The sequence below is a fragment of the Barbus barbus genome (assembly GCF_936440315.1).
Source record: "Barbus barbus genome assembly, chromosome: 2".
NCBI classification, from domain to species: domain Eukaryota; kingdom Metazoa; phylum Chordata; class Actinopteri; order Cypriniformes; family Cyprinidae; genus Barbus; species Barbus barbus.
Genome location: NC_136730.1, coordinates 6,912,215 through 6,930,917, shown reverse-complemented (window position 1 = coordinate 6,930,917; position 18,703 = coordinate 6,912,215). Strand labels below are relative to the sequence as shown.

Here is an 18,703-nt window from a genome sequence, read left to right as displayed (position 1 = left end):
CATGTCTACACCCCTTCACATGCTCTTAGATCCTCATCTTCAATTTCTCTTGTGGTACCTCGGATTCGACTAACTACCATGGGTGCCAGATCTTTTAGCTATGCTGCCCCCCGCCTATGGAATTCCCTTCCCAATGATATTCGCAATAGCAATTGCTTGCTGACTTTTAAAACACGTCTTAAAACATATCTCTTTATACAGGCTTTTTTATGATCTGTATTATTGAGTCTCTACTGCATTTGACTTGTATATGTATAGAGTTTGTTGTGTGTTTTTGTTTTATGCTGTGATTTGTATTTTTCATTTTGTGAGGTGACCTTGGGTGTTTTGAAAGGCGCCATTAAATAAAATGCATTATTGTTATTATTATTATTATTCATGTAAAACATAATCCAAGGACACAGACGTATTCGGACAGAGAGCAATGGGCTGGTAATGGAATAACAAAGGAGGATGATAAAAAGGATGGATGAAATCTGCACTCTGCCAGTTTAGTGAGAGAAGAAAAGTGAGTAAATGTCATCATTTCCCCTCATGACATCGGATCAGCTTAGTCAATTTCTTTAAGAACAATGTGTAAAAACAAACAGCAAGTTGAATCCAGTACTAGGCCGACCAAATCTGTTGCTCACCGTTGAGTCTACAAACAGAGCTCCTCTAGTGTGTACAACTTCTACGAAACCTTGATTGTGTCTATAAGAACGCCAACAGGATGCGCAGTCGCTGCTCTAGGCAGCTGAACCGAGAGCCTCTTAAGTTTAGGAGCTTGAAAAGGTGGACAGAGAGAGAAAACTGGATATGTATGAGAGCTAGTCCTCTCGTTTGTGGGCGCTACTATACACGGGTGGTGGAGTGAGGGTGGGGTAAGGTGTTGTTGTGGCCAGTGGTTGTAGGGAAAGTGTTGAAGGCATGGAGGGGTTGCATGCCAGTAATGGTGCTGGGAATCATGGTGATAGTATTGGGGGTCATGAGCGGAACATCGTCGGGTGCCCGCCTCAATGCCAATGTGTAGTCGGGTGGGCATGCGGGGCGTAAAATATCATGCGGTCGCAACGGCTCCATGTCGTGGTGGGAGTCGTGCTCCGAGTGCTTCATTTGCAGGGACATGATCTCTTCCTCTTGGCTGTGTGCTAAGTCATTAGCAGGTACGCCTCGCTGCGGGGACAAGCGGTGCCGCCGCACTTCGTGCCGTTTGTCGCGTTTGTAGTAAAGTGCGGCGAAGGCAAGGATGTTGAGGAAGAGGAGCGATGCGCCGACAGCTACCGTCACGCTCAGTTCTGTAGAGTAGTCCCGGGTGTCACTTGGGAAGGGAGGGAATCGAGGAGGCTCTGAGCTGTCTGGGTCCGGTTCTGAAGGGAAGGTTGGGATGGGATGGCGTGTCGTTCGGGGTCCCTGACCCTTCCAGTGTGGGGTACGGGCGGTTCCTGGAGGCAGCCGGGTTGTGGCGGTGCTGAAGACCTCCTCGTGAAGGTTGTGGAGGTGAGGAACCAGCTCCAGCCAGAAGGCAACCTTATTTGCTCGGTAGTTGTCCCGGATGCGAGGCTTCAGGCCAATGTGGAGATACTGCTTGTCTTTGGAGTTGAACTTGGTCCAGATCACTTCCTCAAAGCGGTTGGGCTTGGTGTGGATGAACTTGGTGTCCTGAGGAACAGGCAAGTTGGGGTCCCTAAAGAAAACAGATATCTTGTGTCAAAAGGCTATTTTTGAATTATTTGGCCATTAATGAATTCCACACCAATGTTGTGAGCCACTCAGAACTTTAAGACTTTTTTAATTGAGAAGCCTTTTTAAATCAAATTGGAATTTAAAACAGGATACAGAACTGCAATTTGAATTCGGGCCAGGTGATAACAGATTTTGATATTTATTGAAAAAAAAAAATCACAATATAATACTTTTTTTTTTAGTTTTTTTTTTTTTTTTAGAAATTTTCAATATTTAACCAACATCTAGACAATCTAGAACACTGAAACTCAAAGGCTTCTTGGCAAGCTGCCAAAATAAAGGTTTGGCTTACCCTGAAATTTTTGACAGAAATTTATTATACTATTCCATAGTAAAAAATATACATTTATCTCATGCTAAGTATACTACAAATACATGTACATATTTATGTGCTTAATAAAAACACCCTGCGACTGTACTTTTGGTATACTAAACTGGTAAAGCCTGCTAAATTGGAAAGACTAATTTTGTACTTTTGCACTTTAATTGTGCAGAAGTTGTGCTGAAAGATATACTGAAGTATATTTGATTGTGCCAAAGTGGAACTATTGCAAGTATACTATAGGGACACTTAAATATCTTGCATTTAAAGACCGATATTAATCAAAGATCATACAATCCTCACAAATAGTGACATTAAAACATATTTAATGCTTAATAATAAGAAATGTGCATTGCAGTTTAATTATAATTTTTTATATCAGTAAGTCTCAAGCGATATGTCAGTAAATATGGTAATAGATTTGAACTATGCTTAGTATGAAATAAATGTATTTTAAATCCACTAGTCAACATTTGAAGTTGAACATTTGAACTTTCATCAAAGTTGTCCTAAAAGCTAAAACCAAAATGGGTTCTTGTCTTAGGACAAATTTGATGAGCTTTTTGATCCACTTCAACTGACTACTGAATATTATTTTTTCACTAAAATGTAGGCTACTTCTCAAAGTAATCTTATTGCCTAATTTTAAAGAATATTGTACAACCAAGATATTTTTTCAACCATGTTTTAATTTATACAGCATCCAAATTCTGTTGTGCAGCACCATTTTTGATGAAAAATTTCATTATATAGTGTTATTTTCAATATAGTGTTATGACTATAATTAGCTATTTAAACAGAAATAAAGACAATATTTAGCATACTGAGACTCACCCAGTCTTGGCAAAGTTGGTCCAGTATGTCATCACCACAGCGCTAAGCATGACATCGTTTTTGGAAAAGTTGCAAGGGAAGAGGTCTGTAGCTCCAATCATGGGCACACCAAACACATATGGTATCTCATCCCCGTGTGCAGCGTCTGCCCATTCGGGCCGAGTCTCTGTTTGGCAGTGATGATAGAAGGTGTAGAAGTAGACGGGAGACTGGTACTCTGCGTGGAGCTTGGCAGTAGCGACGGCTGGCGCCACCCACTGGTGATCAGTGAATAATGCCAGGAGAGTCTTGCGCCGCATTTCCCCATTGTCTCGGTCTGCCCAGTCTGTGTACATGAACTTAATAGTCTCCCTCAAGATGTCTTTACCTACAGAAAGATAGATAATAATTACATTAAAGAAAGAACAGACAAGAGCATTTAAATGAGTATATGAATATGTTTGTCTTATGAACTTGGAGAAAATTCACCCATGAATGCATGCTATTTGTAAAAACAACAATACTTAATAGCTCACATCCATAGGACATTAAATACTAGACATAAAATCTCCACATTAGAAGTCACATAAAATAGCATGCTGATGGACATTGCTTGTCTTTTATCGACCTCTGGTGGAAAAAGTTTAAAACAGCACCTAATACCTAGTACCAATTTTATTGTTGTACTCAGCATTGTCCCTCAATAAAAGTCAGAATGATGTTTACCCATCCAGCATTACACCTGTATTCAGGATAATTTAATCTTTTTTTTTCACCCTGACAAAACTGTCAAACTCTGGCACAATTTAATATGAAATATGATGATATAGAAATCTAGATGTTTACTTTCTAATGATAATTGTTAAACAGACAAGAAAAATACAAGTAAAATAAAAGGGGACTTAAGATCTTACCTTTAGGATATCCATAGAGGTTATCCACAAAGTTGGAGATGGTGTAGTCAAAAGCTGCAGCTGAAATGCCCTCTTCACTCTCAGTGCCCCCATCATCCACAAACTTCAGCCCCTCTCCTTGATTTACACCAATCAGAAGGTCGTAGTTCAAGAACTCCCCCTAGTGGAGAAAGGATTGAACATCCTCAGACAAATTTATTTCAAGTAACCAGTAGGAAAAATTTCTTCCATATATGGCATTCTTCAACTTCTGTTACCTTGAATGATTTTAAGTAACTTAGAACTTAGTTTTAAAGGGTAGATTATAATAGCTTTAAACTTGGTCATGTATCTTTAATTAAATATTCCTGAATTTCATGTTAGGCTTGTCTCCTATATCTAGACTTTATACATTTCTCACTTTAATAAATTTATAAAACATCTAGGCAATTTTACTTTGCACTTTTTTTTATGAGACCTGAAAATCCTGAAATTCCACCCATAAACACCCCATTATTTTGGTCTTTGTTACATATATTATTTTTAATAAATGAGAAATAAGAAGTGAACATTTTAAAGATTATGAACATCATTTATTAATAAAAAGTATAAATTAAATTAAAATAAAAATGTATAAATTATTTAAGAATTTACTGACTTTAAGTGAAGAATCACCCACATTTATGACATTGTTGTATAACATGATAGTATATGATGGCATATCAAAAGTATATGGTGTCACTCATTTTCATGGAACATTTAGTCTGCAGTTACAAAAGTAGATCTGACTAAGCTTTATTCAAAATCCTGTGCTTGAAGCCTCGTTAAGATTTGATTGGGTGGTTTACTGGAAATAGTTTGAACCTAATCTTTGGCTTGGAAAGATAGACTATGCTGAATTAACATAGGTTTTAGAAACCTTCCCCACAAATGAAAGTAATATCAATATCACCTGCTGCATCAGGATCTCGGGGTCATCTGGCACAACGTCTCCGTCCATCACTGGTCCAAATGCAATGTGGTAGCGGGCCGGCTGGATGTCCTGATCCACCAACTCTCTGAAATTTTTCCTGCGGAGACAGTCCACCAGGTCTGCGGTCTCTCCATATGTGCATCCCACTTTACGGGCCAGAATCTTAGTGTACTTCAAGGGCTGGTAGCTAATGGACCAGCTGGAGATGGCTGAACCACTCTGAGCAATGGCTCTCTGAAACAGGCCTGGGGCGGGAGGGAGCAATAACAAGCTGTTAACTACACAGAAGAAAACCAGCATACATCATATACCTGGTTTATACATATAAGGGTACATTTTTTGAAAAAATCTAAGTTTTAGGTTTAAATTATGCTTTTTCACTTTTTGAATTTTAGTCAGTGTGTAGTTTGTATGTTTGGGCATAAAACGATCTACAAAACGTTACAAATCTCAAAGTCCGCTCCAAAGGGAGATAATTCGTTTAAAAAAAATCCTTTTTCAAGAACTACAGCGAACGGCTCGTTTGGACTACAAAGATGTTTTCCTGTATTTGTGACGTGATGTCAGAAATTCGACTGGTTGGGGGGAGGGGAGAACGCTTGGTCAAGCACTGCATGTTTCAAAACCGAACCCGGTGCGGGTGTTTTTATATCACTGTATTTCTGATGGAAACCAACTGTTTTCAGAACATTTTGGATGTCATTTTCATTTCATCTTGCATGTAATGTCTGATAAAGCAGTGTTTGTGAGCAGAGCTCTGCTTTGTGTACAGCGTTACCGGGCCTCCCGCTGGCAGAGAATTAATTTGCATATATATATATATATATATATATATATATATATATGGCCACAAATAGTGTAAATCTGTGGGACTATGGTATAAATAAATTCAACTGTACACTGTAAAAAAAATTCCGTAAAATTTACGGTAAAAAACTGGCAGCTGTGGTTGCCAGAATTCTACCGTAGCAACGGTAGCAACGTTTTAGGTTTTAACTTAAATTTACAGTTAAATACCGTAATTTCTTTAATTGATATAATCTTAATATACCAATCTATTAAAGTACTGAAATCTGCTTTGTTCCTTTGAAATACACTGATACCCACCACATGCAAGTGATGATGGGAAAGTCACATGATGAGCCAAAGCCCATCACAAGCAACTTTAAAACAATAGCATATACAGAAGGTGCACAGTGTCATTCACACAACCACTAAACACCATCATGGTGAGACTCCTTAAACTGAAATATGCTATAAACATTAATTTAACAACATTAGATGTAACATACAACCCTAATAAACATAACTGATAAGAAAAAACTAAGAAGAAACATAGTTATTTCAAAGAAAAAACGTCAAATTCAAACAGAAATTGAAATGGAACGCAGGGAATTCTGGGAACGTCAGTTTACGGTTTTTCCCTGTAAATTTTACAGGAACTTTCCGTTAACCATGTAACAGGTTTTTACCGTAGCATTTTCACAGTTTTTTACCGTTAAAATCACGATCATTTTTTACAGTGTATAACAGTTTCAGTGCAATTCATGTTATAAGGTTAGGATTAAAGAACAATAAACATAATACATATTACCGTTGCACTTATCTGTACATAGTCAATGCAGTTATTTTTAAGCTGTTGTTGACATCCTATCTAAAACATGATTTAGGCCAAAAAAACCAAAACAACGATACCACTTTCATATGCCTTGCAATATCCCTGCGTGCAAAAGTTCTGCGAGATCCTCTTGCTCAATATTCTCGAGGTCTGAATTGATATAGTCTCGCGTAGCCAGAACTTCAGAATGATGGCTGAAGGTCTGGACTCTATGGCAGGTTTCATTGGCCAAGGCCCACCCATGAGGCCGTTTGACCGACATGTCAAACAACATAGTTTGTTTCGTTCATAGCGTCACGTTTAGGGGTGTGGAAATGTCACCACAATAACAGACCGGCCGCGAACTTTAAATATTTCACATACTTTTGAAAATCCAGCGTTTAGTTGACCTGATAAGCGTTCGTCGTCACATTTGTAAACACGACAGATTTCTTCCTTTGTGAGGGGGTTTGGCGCCACGGCATCGTTGTTTCCCGGAGGACCGAAATAAACGCGACACTCGTGTCTCCCGGAAATCCGGTTTAATTCAACCAGTCAGATGACGACTTCGACATTCCTGAAGTGTTTCCAGAAAAGTGAGCCATATGCATCAGACGTTTAGCCAACGGTCCGTGGACGTGACATATGAGGCTGAGACTAGAACTGATATGGCAATATTGAAGAACTTGCTGTTCTGGCAAGGGGCGGGGCAATACTGAAACACCGTCTAAGCTGTTCGCCAATCACAACACACTGGGACAGCTAACCAATCACAACACATTTAGTTTTTCGGAAGGCGGGCCTTCATCAAACCCGGAACTAATCGAGCCGTTTGTAGGGGTGTGCGATACTGCAAATTTTGGTTACAGGGCCAGTATCACCGATACCGATTCCGATACCGATACTTGTCATTTAAAAAAACAAATTTAAATGACCAACAACAATTAAAAAAATTAACAATACTAATGTTGATATGACTAATATTATATTCACCTTAAAGCTACGTGGATATTATTTGCCTTTCTAAAAGGACTTTGCAGGCAGAGGAGCCCAGAACATGAAAGCAATAAACAGTTTCATGTTAAGTATTTTCCTCCCAAAGAAAAAAGTTATAAAAATAATTAATGTGGCTTAATAAATTAAGAACATAATATTAAAAGACAAAACTCAGTATACACCTTATTAATGTTTCAAACTGGATATACAAGTAAGCAGATGTGCCCAGAATATGAAAGCAACGCTCAAAGTTTTCACATTATGTATTTTCCTCCCATAAAAAAACATTATAAAGAAAAATTTAACGCAAGTGGCTTATTGAATGAAGACATTGATATGAAAAAGAACTATTAAACCATAACTCGTTTATTATTGAAAGGATTTTAGTATGTTATGTACGTACTGTATTTTCTGTTACATACTGTAATATTTGTTTGTTATTATCGCAATAAAACAAAACTGTGATATAAAAAGGCCAAATTCGGTATGGTTTATAAAAATATATAGGCCTACTATGTATGTACAGGTAAGCAGATGAACCCAGAACATGAATGCAACATGTTGAATTTAATTTTCTCTAATTGCAATATAAAAACATTTAATATGGTGCAATTAATGAATGGAGGAAGACAGTGATAAAGACCAAATAAATAAATAAAGACTAAATTCGGTATACAGCTTGTTAATAAAATATATGTTGCAAGCAGCTGAGCCCAGAATATGTATATGCAAACATGCTAAACAACATGTTAAGCATTTTACTCCCATAGAAAACCGTTATAATGAAAATTTAAAGTGTCTTAATGCATTAAGAAATAATTTTATCAAGCTAAACTCAGTCCACACCTTACAGTGATACTGTATAAAAAGGACAAATTCGGTATACAGGTATAATATGCACTATGTGAAGGATTTCCTTCCTCTCCTTTTCATTTCGTTTGTAGCTCGGAGTTCCGTTCCATCTCTCACTGTATCCGCTCGCGCTCGGAGCCGCTGAGTCACGTGATGGCATGACAACCAAACACAGCGCAGCAGCAATGTTTGCATAAGAGATGTGAAAAGAGCGGCATATGCACCCAGATATGTCTACACTGTGTTGTATGTAATGTTAAGCAATGTTATTACGTGTATACGAGAAAAAATGAACGTAAAGTATCGATCTTATCAGGCTAGTATCGATCCGATACCAATACCAACGTTGGTATCGATACTATCGATATTAGCATCGATACGCCCACCCCTAGCCGTTTGTGTCAGGCTGGGGAGAGCGGTATTGTAATAATGTAAATTATGCGAAAAATAATTAGATTTTCGAACCACCAAGCATGAGAGTATGTTCTAGTACACCCCCAAAACAAAATCAAGACTTTGTAAAAGATCATAATAGGACCCCTTTAAATATATTTGCATAAATTATGGAAAGTAACTGGTCACTGTCAGTTTTTCATAATTTGCCAGTGGTTAACACCATTTCCAATAGTGCTGACTTAATTACAATTATCTCATGTAGTTTCTAAAATAATATGAGATCATAAAAGCTACATGCATACTAATTAGCAAATGCTTTAAAAGACATTTTTTAATAGAGTTTAGCATGTCACACTGCAGAACATGTCAGTTTTCCTTAAGTGTTTCTTGTCAGCTACCCATTTAACATGATACGGTACTATGCTGTAGTATGGTTATTTAAATGTTATGTTGTATATCCAGTGTATCCGGAGATTGTTAATTGGATGTAATTATGTTGATGTCAATTCCAGTCGTGCTTAACAGAGTGTCAGCTGGAATTGCATCAATGAAAACTGAGAACAGAAGAAAATGAGGATTGCGTTTGGAACAAACAGCATTTTTTTGTGATTATTGAGATAACATTGGACTAATTCCATCTTGCATTGAAATAATAACAGTAAATCTATTATTCTCTTGTAGCCTTTTCACTTACAAACACTTTACACACAAAGCCTTTTTCTTACTCTCAAGAGAAGAGTAGAAACATATTACAGAAGGCCTCGTTTTATTCCTTGTTCTGCCCTCCTACCATTCTTTCTGTCTTTTTAATTATTGAAGAGCATGTTACCTTTTCCAGAGAAATCAATATGGAGCTACTGTAGCTTTGTCTCTGCTAAAATGCCTGTGCTTTTTTTTTTTTTTTACCTAGCTTGTCCAAACAGGCACACAAACAGACATTTAGTGCTCAAAAAATCACTTCGCTAATTTTTTTTCTTTGCTCCACTTCAGTGAACTCTATCCAAGCAATAGTCCACCCAGAAATGAACATTCATCATTTATTCGCCCTGAAGTCATTCCAAATCTGTATAAATTTCTTTGTAGAAACCACAAGATATTTAGCAGAATGATAACCAAACAGTTTTGATCCCCTTTTACTTTTTTTTTTTTTGTCTATAGAATGGAAGTCAGTGAGACTGAAAGAGTTCAGTTACTAACATTATTCTTCTTTTGTGCTCCATACAGGTTTGGAATGACATGACGGCGAGGAAACGATGACAGAATTTTCATTTTTAGGTGGACTATCCCTTTAACACTTATCTAGATACCTTTATTTGTTTATCTCTTCCTGTTTCCATTGGATTGGCCTCGTTACAGGGACATAACATGATTGGTTTCTCCAGGGTAAAAACTGTCATGACTTACCTGGTGTGATTGACAGTTGAGGGCTGTAGGACTGATGTTAGGTGAGGATGACAGTGATGATGAAGATGGTGTGGGTAAAGGTGGATGTTTTTGACGAGCAATGCAACAGAACACAGTTGGACAGGACGGTAAGACATTTTGTGAGGTAACACACACACACACACACACACACATACAGCATTAATAATGAGATGGAAACCTGTGCAGGGATAATATTAGTCTGTTAAAGCATTAATATACCCACCCAACCACCCACCCACCCACACACACACTTGTCTTACCTTCAGAGTGATGGGACAGGATGAGTAGGTTGACACAAGATGCTCCAGCCCCAGAGCCAAAGATAGTGATCCGTTCAGGATCGCCACCGAAGTGTCCAATATTCTCATTCAGCCAACGTAAGGCCTGGATTTGATCCAACAGGCCATAGTTCCCTTTAGCAGACTGATCTCCTGTGCTAAGAAAACCTGTAGTAAAGTAGAGGCGAGATAGAAGAAAGAGTGAAAGGAAAAAATACAGACAGATTTGTTAATGGAGAGCAGTAATATAATTGTTAGCTAAAACTATTACAAATTGTTTTTGGCCATTGAAATACAGCTGATATAAAATAAAATATAAATGTTATGAAATATAAATATTATGAAAAACTTGATTTTACTATATATACTAAAATGACTAAAACGAAAACAAATAAATGACATAAATAATAAATGAGAATAAAAAACTAATAAAAATGACAAAAGCACATTAAAATATTACTAAAACTGAAACAAAAATGTAAAAAATGTAACTACATTTTAAAATTTAAATAAATACTATATAGCATATACAAATACTAAAATAATTGATAGAGAGTAGGGATGTGCATCTCCATAATGCCAACAATACATTAAAGACACATATGAAACAGCTACCAATGCGATGCGATGCGATACGATTCACCCCTATTATTATGCAGTGTGATCCGATTTCGATTTGATTCAACACAATGTGATTCAATGCAATATGATGCAAAGGAAAAACATATATAATGCTATGCAATTCAATAGGGTGCAGATAGTTCGCATTTACTTCTTTGGTTCGACCAGACAGCAAATCATATACAAATTAACTTAAGTGCCTTTTGACTTCTAATGCCTCGGTCTCTGTAGTGTTGCGATATGTCATATTTACGTAGCAGCAATGGTGATGAGAGAACACGCTAGAGAAACAGTTTGGAGAGGAGAAATCAATCTAAATCCAAAATATTGGTCACAAATTATTTTAGTGCATCTACTAATAATTATATATAAATAAATAGTTTTTTTACCTATGCAAATATGTAAGAAACGATGCATCGTGATACAAATGACAACTTGTATCTTATGCACACTTTTTTAAATTGATGTATTGCATCGTTAACTTTGCGAGTCGATGCGAATCGGTAAATCTTACCATCCTTAATAGAGAGTGCAATAATGTCATCAGTTTTGGCAGTTGACCACTAATTCTATTTAGTCAAATGTCTAATAACAGCAGGGTAAGAATGAAAGTGAGAGCTTGCGAGAGAGAGAGAGAGAGAGAGAGAGAAAGAGAGCTTGAGAGAGAGAGAGGCATGGCTGAGACAGAGGGTGAGTGAGTGGGTGCTCTAATTTGAAAAATGCCTCCAAAAAACTGTTTCATCTGCCTCCAAGTCACCAGGAACTTTACTGATCAAAGTCTGACACACACACACACATACACACACACACACACACACACACACACACACACACACACGTTTACTTAGCTATCTAAATGGGGACATCCCATAGGCGTAATGGTTTTTATACTGTACAAACTATATGTGCTATTGCCCTACACCTACCCTACACCTAAACTTAGCCTTCACAGGAGACTTTCTGCATTTTTACAATTTCAAAAAACTTCGTTTAGTTTGTTTTTAAACCCAATTTTTTTTAGCAACGATATTTTTGGTCTTTTCTGTCATTTCTTGAGCCACTGAACGTGTCCACACTAAAAAAATATTAATTTCTTTCAAAAATAAAGAAAGCATCTTAACTAATCCCTTACTTTTGGACAGTAATGTATAAACTAATTTACAGATTTCAACCACTCTGTCAGAAGCTATTCTCAGTCTTATTATAGGCTAGGAAAAATGAAAAAAAGGTGATGGCATCTTAGTAGACAGAACGTTACACAAACATTGAACTCTGATGTGCCTTGATGCCTTCATACATTCATATACTGCCTGTGAAAATGCATCTTTCAGCTTTCAGTCGGCTGTATTCTCACTTCTCAAAAATACATAAGCACATACACTAAACTCTTCTTACTCTTCTCACCTATGACCTTTCTGCTGGATTTCTGTGAATATCATGACACTACCTGAATTCATAAGTACTGTGTGACAGTCTGAGGTTTCTACGAGAGATAAGAGAGGTCAGATTATGGCTGTGGAAGGACAGTTAACAATGTAGATTTATATATCACGGAGATCAGAGCTTGACAGTATGACAGCTGTGACTTGACATGATCCTCATTTGCAATGAATAAAATAACCATGAACACACACATTTTTTTTTTTTACAATATTTCACCATGTTTTCCATTATAGGTGGGCATTACATGTAGATATTTACATTTTCACAATGTATTGAAAGAAAGTGAATATGTCAAACACAGAGTCCTCCATCAACCACAAACACATTGTAGACATTAAATACATTCTACCACATGCAGAATGAATTTCTCTGCAAATCATTCATACAACTGTTAATATGCTAAATTTTGACAATTGATATAAAACTGGTTTTATGTATGATGTACACAGAATTTCATTCAAAGGTCCTTGGAATTGAGGCCTTAGAAACAATTTGGTCTAATTCATGTCGATTCAAATCGAAAGCATAAATTCAAGTTTAGCATGAGCATTATCAAATGATGGAGCCATCATACCATTGCTTGATTTGTATAATTTCTTTAGTGAATTGGGTGCTAAAACAACTTAAACAGCACAATGAAATAAACGGTGCTAACAGCGGCGCATAATTAATTCTTAGTGAATTGCTCCCAAAGTGAACCATTATTATGACAATTTTTAATCAATTCCAACCCCTCAATACACTATTAGCATGCAGTCTACATCCACATGCAGAATGCACAGAGATATTTGGATTATTCTTCAAAGAGCATCAAAATAGACTGTGCAAAAACGTCACATCAAAGACATCACATCAGTTACGGAAATGAGATTATCTGCGGCTGTTTAGATTTATTTATTACGCCACCTTTAGTAGATCTCTCACAGCAGTCAAATGATTTGCCAGTATAATGCAACCTCTTGCTCAAACATGTCTGTTGGCCTCAAAATCTCCTTGTGAACCTTAAAATAACAAAGTTAAATTGTTTTTTGGCCTAAGCATTGTGAGCAGCCATTAAAACCACCATGATCATTACTGTGATTTCACCCCTTAACATCTTCTGCTTTAGATTTATTTTAATTATCATTATTTTCTAGGCGCTGTCAGCCACAATATCCAGGTGAAGTGTGTGTGTGTGTGTGTGTACGACTGTAAAATAGTTTTTAAAAGAATCCTCAGCAGAAATTTGGATCCCACTTTTCTGATTAGCTTCTGTGGCTGTGTGTGTGTGTGTGTCTCTGTGTATATGTGCACATTGCCTGTTGAACTGCACGGAGGACCTTAGGTGACATTTCCTATAATGGCTTTAAAGAGATCATTTGCATTTGCAATACAGCACAACCAATTATTTTATATCATCATGATGTTAAATGATACCCATTCTGACATTTTACATTTTTGGATCGTTTTCTAAATGTCTGGATTTGAACAGAAAAAAAAACCATGTCTGTATAAAATCTGCAAGTATTTCAACCAATAAATAGGAAACCGACAGATTGAACTGATGGCTCATTCCAACAGTAATGCACATTTTCATGTTATCATCAGTTATATAAAACAGTAAAATTGATTTAAAACAGTAAACACACCATTTCTTTTTTTTTGTGATAAAACACACCATTTATAAAGATGGAAATCACATTCGATAATATTTCTCACAATATCACAACTAAGGGAACATGGGGTGAATTTTAAATCATTACTTCTTTGAGCAGATGTTGCTGTGTTTGCCATATCCCCGGGTGCTACAATATTAAACTTCTGACATGTAAAAATAGGCAATATATTAATACATTTTCCAGGTGTTTCTTAATTTTTCCCTTTCCCTCATTGTTTCAAACAAAACATGTTTTCTTGGGCATTTTCATTTAGTTAATCATTTTATCACTTAATATCACTTTCCATCCTGTTAGTCTTTTGTAATTTCTCTTTATATAAGCCAGTTGCTTAAAGACATCATCCTCTGGAAGGAACAATATAATTTCACACGGTAAAACAGCAGCATAAACATGATGTTTTGAGGCATTATCTAGTTTACTTCACACTTAAGCATTTTATTTTGTTTTATACAACTACAGATATCAGTAATGACAACATAATTACAAAAGATGTTAAAAATATCAAGTCAACACCATCATGTAAGCTATAATTCTCAGTCACTCACCAAACAATGGCTAAAATTAGAACTTTTTTTATCCTGTCAGATTTCATTTTGTCCTGCAGTCTTGTAATGGTGTAAAATGTTATAGTAAATAAAGTGTCTGAGCTTAACCAGGGCACATTTCTGAAAGTTTGGTAAAGTCTTTTATTTAAATTCCTCCTTGAATTACAACATTAAAGGCACTCCATAACAGGAATGACTTAGATGCTCTTATTTTGCCCATCTGTGTGGCATCATTTGACTGGCTCCATATGTTGGCGCTATAAATGGCAATGTAACAACAATGCACCTAAAAATATATAGGCCTATATATAGCACATTTATAAGAGCACGCTCACGCAGCATTGAATAACTTGAACATCAGGAGTAATGCACTGCTGCTTTTTGAATACATGAATGCTTAGTAACGACACACTGTGCGCTAGTGGGTGTTTATATGTATGTGTGTGTGTGTGGTTGCTCACAGTTCTCTGGTGTGATTCCCACTGTGCTTGCAGGGACAAGACTGAAAAAGCCACAGACACACACACACACACACACACACACACACACACACACACACACACACACACACACACACACACACACACACAGATGCACACATACTGTACAGTACATGCAACAACAGATGGAAGGGATAAACACATGGGACGGCTATAGAAACTGTTTAATGAATGTAAGCACAGAGATGTGTGCATGGATCTGTATAACTACTCCGTTAGAACGCGATATGGACCGAAATAATGGGGTGGGATCTACTTTTGCTTTCTATTTCTGTGTCTGATTCTTTGTAGTTATCTTTCTCTCTCCCTCCCTCTTCCATTTACTCTCATTTGCTGTGCCCTCACACACTCTACTGGCCCTCCTGCCCAGGGTAATGGGGAGTGAAATAGGGGTGACAGTGGGCATTTGTAGTCCAGCACTGCACGATGGAACACAGAACACACAAACGCTCGTACACACACCTCCACAGGTGCTCTAAATGCCAGTGGGGCCGCTACAGTCCATGTGCAGAATCAGAGCTTTAGAAAAGAGTGAAGGCATAATGTATTTGAACACACACTCCACATAAAACAACACTTATTTAAACACAATCTGCCAGGCTTGCACAGTTCAAGAACAGATGTGCTCAATGTTTAAGTAAAGTGTGTATGTGTGTCAGGGTTGGGCATCATTCAGTACTGAATTGAGCATGGAATTGAAATGTAAATTCATTTCCTGAATTTGAATTGAGACAGGATGCAGAACTGCAACTTAAATGTGAATGCAAAAAAGTAGAATTACAATGAATTGCAAAGAAATTAATATAACTATTAATTTTATAGATTGTCTTGACAAAGCTTATTGTAAAGTTAAACATTTTTTAAAAATCTTGAATTTCAGGCTTTATAGACAGAAAAACAATAGACAGACAGATAGAAATATTAACAGAAATAGATAGAATAAATATATATATATAACCCTATGCTATCCCGACCCCTAAACTTAACCCTACCCCTACTAACCCTACTAATTTATCCCTAAAATCAGAGGGAAAAGATAGTTGAATAACAAGGGTGCAGAAGCACCTAACACTGGTTGTAAGGTTAAAACGGACATTTCCTGTAAACGTATCCCTCAATTCTGATTGGTTGCTTGGAATGTTGTTCCAGGAACATTTTGCTCTTGATGAAAACACGTTCACTAGATAGGTAGATAGGCTGATAGACAGACAGACAGACAGACAGACAGACAGACAGACAGACAGATAGATAGATAGGCCTCACTGACTGTTCTGATCCTTTGCTAAGAATGACTTGAAAACAATAAAAGGCTGGACGCAAATGGCAACTTTTGTGAATCAGTAAATTAAATAATACATTTTATTTTGAGATGAGATGACTGTGGGTGTAACAGAGGATGGTTAATGATTAATAATTAACATACTGGCTCCTTTGTGTTTAACAGATGGCGCTTGAACCATAAATACCATCTCTTAACATCCTGACTCTGTACTTTTAGTAGATCTCCTCTGAACTTTTGTGCATTACTGTCACATTTTGTTCCGCAATGTGTGAGACTGACCCCGCGTGACCGCTTCCCTGAGAGTGTCCGGGCAGCATCATGCTTCAGTGGCTGCATGACTTCCTGTGACCCCACGCTGCGTTTCCTCCCACAGCTCTGAATATTCCCTCCTCTTTCTCTTTACTTTCATGACACTCAGGCCAACAGTGGTTCAAACGCTCAAACAAATCTTTTTCCACTCATACCCTCTCATTCTCTCCCCTGCCTTCTTGCCTTGCAGCATAATTACAAAATGCTAATTATATGATAAACTACAATTCATTTTGATGCCGCAGATTTCAGCCGTTTGTGCCGAATTTGGCGAATATTTGAATAAATCTGTCTGATAACAAGCTGTGTATGCTGATAAGCATGAAATGAAGGGGGCCGAGAATATGAGGCTACATCTGTTTGGTGTAAAAAGGTGGAGGATCTGGAGACGCTGGCTGGAAAGTCAAAGGGTCAAAACTGTGTTGACATATTCAGGTGAACCTGTCAAGAAAGTCTGGGTCATTTTCAATCCCCAAAATCATAGAGGAATTGTAAAATTCAAGAATTATATTAATAAGATAATATTACAATAATGCAACAATTCACATTTTCTAGTTGAATTAGGATTGTTTTGTGTTAACAATTCTCTTTACCATAATGGATGTAAAATGAAAACTTTTTTATTTTATTCTCATTTCAATATGATATGTTAATATGTGAACAGTAATTTTTTGCATTGTGATAATGAGAATTTGGGAAGGAAATATGCTTAATCATCATTAAAATATAGCAACATTTTTTTTAATACATATCTACATAGGATATCTACAATCCTATATCTACATGCCATTGATCCTTCCATCCACAATCACATATAAAGCCATATAACTCTACTATTTGTCTGTACATTTTTTTTTCTTTACCTCAAAAAAATCTGCCAGTCAAAATTTCCAGAGTTTCTATGATGGGAGTGAAAGTGATGGACTCATGCATTCATAACTCACACTATAAATAAATGAATACAATAAATTATACATTAATGCCATAATGTTTTTCTTCATTATTTGGAATATTTCAGCACGGAAAGAAAGAGAAAGATATGTACTCACACACAATGCCTGGACTACTGTTGAGCCTTTCAGAATTCACAAAACTTTCATAATATTTTGCAACTGCCTGACATTTATAAATGATCATGGTAACACTTTAGAATACTGTTTCTTACTTACTGCATAACTAATAAGGAATTATTGAAGAACTAACAGGTAATGATTCATTAACACCTAACTCACTACTGTTAACTACTAAGGAAGATGTGTTAACTAATCAGTATGTAATACAATTTTATGATTGTGTTAAGTAACAGTTAGCTAATCAATAACTAATGTATTCTGTCACACCTCCTGAAGAACTACTATTAATTATGTACTAGTTAAGGTTCAATAAAAATAACTATGAAATAACTACTACTGAACAATTATACGCAAATAGTCACTATAATAATCAGGTTGTGGCCCACAAATCAAGTACTTGAGCAAAAGTACAGATACCCAATAAAATATTACTCCAGTAAAATTATAAGTAGGCCTATTAATTTTTTAAATTACTTGAGTAAAAGGACACTATAGTACCAACTTTGTTACAGTCCACTAATACTATTATTAGCCTATAATGGAAATGAAATATGCATTTTGTTTGCTGCACACCCAAAAGGACTCATTACTATAATTGTACATAACGAGGGGTGAGAACCAGAAGGGCGTAAGTGACATTTTGGGTGAAATGGATATATTTAATATACATATATATATATATATATATATATATATATATATATATATATATACACACTGGCAAAAGTATACTGTCATCCACGAGTATACACATTTTTATTATAAACGATTGAAATCAGTGCACAAAGTCAGATCAACCTATGGTAAATTTTTGTTTTGGCCCATATTATAATTAATTCCTTATTAATTACTAAAGGTTTCGCTATATTTTCACTTTAGAATAGGCCTACTCTTGCAGGTTCAAAATAAGTCCTGCATAATTATTTGATAATTATTTATTAATTACTAATGGGCTCCCTATATTTTCACTTTATAATACTGTTTCAGGTTCTAAGTAATTCT

General features: G+C 36.4%; 1 protein-coding gene across 1 annotated transcript in view; it reads right to left on the bottom strand.

The window, feature by feature from the left end:
• Positions 1-307: 307 nt before the first annotated feature.
• Positions 308-18,703, bottom strand: part of LOC306888749 (neuroligin-2-like) — a 170,010-nt gene continuing 151,614 nt past the window's right edge. The window contains exons 5-9 of the mRNA XM_079447180.1: positions 10,253-10,438; positions 4,706-4,971; positions 3,775-3,934; positions 2,882-3,248; positions 308-1,666 (exon numbers count right to left, since the gene is read on the bottom strand). Of these exons, the coding sequence (XP_079303306.1) occupies positions 835-1,666; positions 2,882-3,248; positions 3,775-3,934; positions 4,706-4,971; positions 10,253-10,438 (1,811 nt within the window). The 3' untranslated portion in view covers positions 308-834. The remainder of the gene's footprint in view (positions 1,667-2,881; positions 3,249-3,774; positions 3,935-4,705; positions 4,972-10,252; positions 10,439-18,703) is intronic.